General features: G+C 51.3%; 1 protein-coding gene across 1 annotated transcript; it reads left to right on the forward strand.

Annotated features, from left to right (window-relative positions):
- Positions 1 to 233: 233 nt before the first annotated feature.
- Positions 234 to 2,848, forward strand: LOC102890077 (mastin). Its single transcript, XM_006913987.1, has 5 exons — positions 234 to 294; positions 448 to 628; positions 833 to 1,107; positions 2,414 to 2,571; positions 2,678 to 2,848. Exons 1-5 carry the CDS (start codon positions 234 to 236, stop codon positions 2,846 to 2,848), a joined length of 846 nt encoding a protein of 281 aa, XP_006914049.1.
- Positions 2,849 to 6,902: the final 4,054 nt, after the last annotated feature.

Here is a 6,902-nt window from a genome sequence, read left to right on the forward strand (position 1 = left end):
GCCCAGCAGGAGCTCTTCAGTGCCTGTTGATCAACTTACCAACCTCAGGACCTGAGAAAGGAGAAGCTTCACTTCCTGTGCTGGTGGATAAAAGGACTCAGAGAGGCCGGAGAGGAGTGGGAGGAGCATCCCATCAAGGTGAGGATGCTCTTGCTCAGACCCTGCTTTCTCCATCCCCACCCTAGGGTCCTGGCCCCTGGTGGCCTTACCCAAGCCCCCACCTATCCCCGCAGATGCTGTGGCTGCTGTTCCTGACTCTCCCAGGCCTGGGGGGTTCTGTGCCTTTGTTCCCGGGTGAGTCCTGACTCCCCATCTCCATCTTCTGCCTCAGGCTGCTCAGACCCTCAGCACCAGCTCAGGGTGGGATTGATAGATCCACTCCTGGGAGGGACTAAGTGTGAGAAGCCATGCTGGAGTCTATGATAGCACTCCCTCTTTGCTTCCCAGATCCTGACCCAGAGAGGGAGAGGGGTGGCATTGTGGGGACACACAATGCCCCTACTGGGCGGTGGCCATGGCAGGTTAGTATCCGAAGATACAATAAGGAGCTTGAGCTGTGGCAGCACGTATGCGGGGGCTCCCTCATCCACCACCAGTGGGTGCTGACCGCTGCCCACTGCACCCAGCGGTGAGTCATAGAGCCCCATGCCCTTTTGACTGGGAGAATGGGGGCAAGGAACACAGAGAGGTGACAGGAAGTGTATTGTGGGCAGGAGTCTGAGTCCAGGGAAAGCTATTATTCTGTTAGTAGCCAGCTCAATTCTTGCTGTTGTGCCAAGCCTAGTCCTGTGCCTTGGTTTCCTCTGAGAAGCTCCTGGTCTCTCTCCTCCAGGGAGGACTTGGAGGCTTGTGGCTTCAGGGTCCAAGTTGGGCAACTGAGACTCTATGATCAAGACAAACTGACAAAGGTGACTCAGATCATCTGCCACCCCAAGTTCAACCAGAGCCTGTCTGCTGAGGGTGGTGCAGACATTGCCCTGCTGAAACTGGAGGCCCCTGTGACACTCTCTGAGCATGTCAACCTGGTCACCCTCCCACCTGCCTCTCTAACAGTCCCTGTGAGGACGATGTGCTGGGTGACTGGCTGGGGTTACCTCAGACTTGGAGGTAAGGACACTTGTTGGGGTGTGTGGAGATGCTGGGTGGCCCTCTAGATGTATGGTTGTGGCTTTGCTGAAAATGCTGTATTCTCTGCAATTTGGGAGAATCTTTCACCTTCTTATTATGGTAAAGTATACATGACAAAATTTTTACCATTTTAACCATTGTTAGGTATACAAGTTAGCGGTGTTAAGTACATTCACCATGTTGTGCAACCATCACCACCATCCATCTCCAGAACTTTTTCATCTTCCCAAATAGAAGTTTTGTCCCCATTAAACACTAACTCTTCATTCCCCCGGCCTCTGGCAACCATGAACCTACTTTCCATCTTTATGGATTTACCTATTCTAGACATTTCATATAAATGCAATCATACAATGTGTGTTTTTTTGTGTGTCTGACTTCTTTCACTTAGCGTGGTGTTTTTAGGGTTCATTCACCTTATAACATGTGTCAGAACTTTATTCCTTTTTATGGCTGAATAATATTCCACTGTACAGATGGAATATTCTGTTTATCGATTCCTGAATTGATAGACTGTTTCCACCTTTTGGCTGTTGTGAATCATGCTGCTGTAAACCTGTGTGTACAAGCACCTGTTAGAGTACTTGTTTTCAATTCTTTGTGCCATATGCTAGGAGTGGAATTTCTGGGTCATGTGCTAATTCTATATTTGATTTTTGAGGGGGAATTCTCTTGTGAGCCTGAATGTTTGCAGGGCTGGGATTTCATGGTCAGGTTCATGGACACTGGGGACACGGGGCGTTTGTTCTCTGCCAGGCAGACAGGCCCTCCCATGACTCTCCCTGGGACCTCCCTATGCTGAGGTGGGTGTTTGGACCTCGATTGTCCTTCTGAAGATGAGTAAACCCAGGAGTGAAAAGCTGGGGTCTGCCACAATCTCACAGTGTGCAGGTCCCTGAATCAGAATGGGAACCTAAACTCATCAGCTTAGAATAGTTTACTCCCTGTTGTAATGCATTCGTTTGGGGGTGGGTCCTTGATCCATTCCTTTTCCAGGAAAAAAATTCTTGGGAGAACAATGTCTCCTTGGTGCCTATCCTCAGGCATGAGAATCTCAGGCTTTGGCCAACGAAGTCCTGCATCCTGGAACCAAATGGGTTTAGTGGGTGTACGGAAGCTGAGTTCCAGTATTAGGCGTAGCTGGTGTAGATGCCAGGGTCAGGGCCCACAGAGGGGCTCCCTGTGCCCTCCACTGATGACAGCGAGAATGGAAAGAGTATCTGTGTTGTTGGGAAGAAGCAGGAGCCCAGACCAGCCCCGATCCTCAGCCAGCCCCTCCCCACAGTGCCGCTGCCCCCACCCTACCAGCTGCAGGAGGTGGTGGTCCCCATTGTGGGGAATGAAGTCTGTGACCGGCATTACCAGAACTCTTCAAACTACATCGGCCTGATCATCAAGGACGACATGCTGTGTGCTGGGAGTGAGGGCCAGGATTCCTGCCAGGTGAGACCTCTGGCCTGCCACCTGTCCTCTGTCCCCTTCTGGCCCATGGAATGAGACTCAGAAGCTCCATTGCAGTGGCACCTCTGAGTCCTGCCTCTCCCCACAGGGTGACTCTGGGGGCCCACTGGTGTGTAGCTGGAATTGCACCTGGGTCCAGGTAGGGGTCGTGAGCTGGGGAGATATCTGTGGTCATCGTGACTTCCCTGGGGTGTATACCCGAGTGATGAGCTACGTGTCCTGGATCTGGCAGTATGTCCCTCTTTCCCCTGGACCCTAGATGGGGCCCAGGTGGGGTTCACATGATGATAAGACCCCCCATAATTCTTTTTGACACCTCTGTTTCTTTCTCAATTTCAGGCTTGTCCTCCCAAACCTCCTCACCCTTCACCTCTCATTCCATAGTGCTAAGGCCCTCCTCCTCTCTTGGCCTGTCAGTTTCCCTGACCTTCAGGTGAGATAGAAAGATGCTCTAAAGGCTGATGTCTCTCACGGTGGGGTGGACCAGGGGTAAGAGGCTGGGTCCATGGTCTCCTGCTTACCCTCTGTTTCCTATTAAACTTGGAAAAGCTAGCTTCAGAGTGTGGCTTGGGATAATGGCATGGACTCACAGTGATCTTGGCCGAGGGAGCAGTGGGAGCCTCCCTGAGGGGTCTCTGGGCTCCAGGTCTCCATGACTGGGGGTGGGGAGGTTTTCTGGCTATCATTCCATGTGATGGCATTTCTGGGGGCTCAGGTCCTTGCCCCAGGGTCCCTCCTTTCCCATCCCTCCCTCCCTCACTCCTCCCTTCCTCTTTCTCTTCACTTTTCTTTTTTTCTTTTTCCTCTCCTCCCTCCGTTCCCCTTCTTTCTATTTCTCTTCCCTGATATTCTCTATTCTTCTTCCTCACTCATTCCCTACCTTTCTCTTCCCCTTTCCCTCCTTCAATTTCCTTTATCAAATGTTCTCAGTGTAAGCAAGGTCTTGGGAATAAGGAGTTCACCGAGGTGGTTCCTGGGCTCCTAGAGCCCACAGGGAGGTGAGGACAGACATACACATGCAGCTGCAGTGAGTGTGGGATGTGGTATGGAGGTGAATACTGTAACAAAGCTGGAATAACACAGGATGTGGTCCTGCCAGCTTACACCTGTTGGAGAGAGTTTGACGGGCTGGGAAGCCAGGCCTGGCTCATGAAGCATGAGCAGGATGAGGAGGAGGAGGAGGGTGCTCCAGGCAGGGAGACAGAGGTGGTGGGGACAGAGGGGTGAGCTTGGAATGAATGTGAGGGGTTAGAGGGTGAAGGGGCGGAAGGCTATGCTCAGAATGTGTTTGAATGTTGGCTTGTTCAGTTTTCAACATTAACACATCAGAAAAAAAAAAAGCCCATAAAATATGAAGGAATAATTAAGGTTCTGGTCGGATAGTTTGAGAGCCTCCAACTTCAGAGGCTTCTTAGAGATCCAGAACCCCTTATTAGAAATTCAAAAAACTGGAAAAACTAACAATAGCATTTGTACATAGATATCCAAGAATTTTCCAGAATCAAAGAAAAATGGGAATCCTCGGTTGAAATGCCTTGTTAATATTCAGCAGAATAAATACAAATGAATCCTATACCAAAGCCCATTTTAGTAAAACTATAAAATATTAAAAGCCAGAAGAGACAAATGAAAGTTTAACTGAAAAAGAAATAACTATCAGACTCAGCAGACTTATGATCAGCAACAATAGATAGTAGAAGCTGGAGCAATATCGTTTAAGTGGTGAGGAAAAATCATTGTCATTATATAATTTTGTTCCCAGATAAACTATCATGCAACATTGAGGGCAAAATAGTGATATTACAAATCATAAAACATGAAAAGTGTTTAGCACCTACAGGCATTCATTAGAAGAACTATTTAAGAATTTATTACGACAAGAAGAAATATGGATTCAGAGGAACAGCATGAGACGAAGGAAACAAAGCATTTATGGGGGGGGGGGAAACACCCTGCATGCCAATCTCCTCCATCCTCAGCCTGCCATGTGAGGGTAACTTTGGACTTTTATGGGGCAATAGAAATTTCCAGTCCATGGAGGGATACAGTCTCCAGGCCCCCAAAAGCAAATTCTTCATTTCCAAGGACAGTGGGTATCCCAGATGAGAGAGGGGAGCCATGGAGACAGGAGATTGGCCTGTGCAGAGAGGCTGGAGGAGAATGGGTCACCAACTGGAGGATATTCAGGAGCAAAGAGCGGTGTGGGCCCCGTCCCTGGGCCCTTCCCTGCCCTGAGGGCCAGGGCAGACACATAAGTAATAATCGAATTGGAACCTGTCATGGCTCCAGAAGTGAGGGCTTTATGCCCCTTCCACTCTATTTTCCAGACCCAGGGGACGCGTGGGCATCAGGGGTCCTTCTCCTCCCCAGTCACACCCCAGCCCACACTGACTCACAGCTGCAGCAAGACTTTCATGCCCAACATGAGGTAGACGCTTGGAGGTTGATTCAACACAGGAAAAAAAGCCCAGTACCCCACCTCAGGGAGACCCAGACAGCCCTGTTCATTTCCTCCTGAGCTGGTTCTTCGAACAGCACCCAGGACCCCAGGACCCCTGGCAGGAGGCATAGGTAACTTTGCCTCCTTTGTTGCCCCTTTTTCTGTGACTCTGTTCTTCTCTGCACTGAGTCACCACTTCTCACAGTCCCTGGAGTACAGACATCATCCTGTTGAACCTGAAGGCCCCTGTTACTCCTGTAGTATGTCAGCCCTGTCATCCTCCCATCTGCTGCACTTAGAGTTTGCCCAGGGACAATGTGCTGGGTGACCAGCTGGGGTGACGTTGCAGACAATTGTAGGTATTAGGGAGCCAGGTGGAAAGGGTGAGGGGCTGGGTGCCTGGGTTTTTATAGTAAGTGCCTCATTCTAAGAACTTTTGGGATTCCCAAGGTAGGTGTGACACCGGGGCTTTAGGCAGAAAGTTTCTGGGACAGATATCAGGTACTGAGCACTTGAGCTGGATGGCCCTGGGCAGGCAGTTCTGGGTTTTGATTTGGACTCCTCCTGGACTCTGACTACCACAGCCTGAGGGCAGACGGTTGTCATCATGTTGTAGGAGAGGAGGTGCCAGGTCCAAGGTCTCAGGCTCCTCTGTTGCTGAAGCAGAATTTGCATGGGGCGCCTGTGAGTCCTGACGGATGCCAGGAGAAAACTCCCTCCTTTGTTGTCTAGTTCTCAGGCCCGTGGAACCCAGACTCCAGCCAATGGAGTCCTGCATCTTGGAACTGGAGGGGCATCTAGACTTTTGGACATTATGTGATTAGACCCCTATCGTAGTAGATGTGGGGAAGCTGAGTCCCAGTTCTAGGTGTAGCTAGTGTGGATGCCAGGGTCAGGGCCCACAGAGGGGCTCCCTGTGCCCTCCACTGATGGCAGCGAGAATGGAAAGAGTACCTGTGTTGTTGGGAAGAAGCAGGAGCCCAGACCAGCCCCGATCCTCAGCCAGCCCCTCCCCACAGTGCTGCTGCCCCCACCCTACCAGCTGCAGGAGGTGGTGGTCCCCATTGTGGGGAATGAAGTCTGTGACCGGCATTACCAGAACTCTTCAAACTACATCGGCCTGATCATCAAGGACGACATGCTGTGTGCTGCGAGTGAGGGCCAGGATTCTTGCCAGGTGAGACCTCTGGCCTGCCACCTGTCCTCTGTCCCCTTCTGGCCCATGGAATGAGACTCAGAAGCTCCATTGCAGTGGCACCTCTGAGTCCTGCCTCTCCCCACAGGGTGACTCTGGGGGCCCACTGGTGTGTAGCTGGAATTGCACCTGGGTCCAGGTAGGGGTCGTGAGCTGGGGAGATATCTGTGGTCATCGTGACTTCCCTGGGGTGTATACCTGAGAGATGAGCTACGTGTCCTGGATCTGGCAGTACATCCCTCTGTGCTTCAGACCCTAGATGAGGCTGGGTGGGGTCTACAGAATGGTGAGAACACTGATCTTCCTGGTGTCTCAGGATTCTGTTTTTCCTGCCAGCGGAGGGTGGGAGGAGGGAAGGGGAGCCCTAGAGGTGAGTCGAGAGTGGGGAAAAAAGTCCCAGATATCGCAGATGACGGCTTGCGATCTGATTCTCATTAAACAGTGTGAGGAAACTGCTTCAAGGCTGCTGTGTGCTGGACTGGTGCATCTGGGGACGGGGCCTGGCATTTTGGTTGGCTGGGCCTGCTAGTTGGGTCCCTGGCACTGGTATCTTCAGGCCAGGCAGAGAGGAGATGGATGGGCCTCGACTTCAAGCACAGGTGCTCTGTGCTCCTCTCTCACCAAGAGTTTCTGCCACAGTGAGGTGTTGTGTCTCAGTTGTGGCTTCAGTCGCAGATT

This window comes from Pteropus alecto, unplaced genomic scaffold (assembly GCF_000325575.1).
Source record: "Pteropus alecto unplaced genomic scaffold, ASM32557v1 scaffold44, whole genome shotgun sequence".
Taxonomy (NCBI): domain Eukaryota; kingdom Metazoa; phylum Chordata; class Mammalia; order Chiroptera; family Pteropodidae; genus Pteropus; species Pteropus alecto.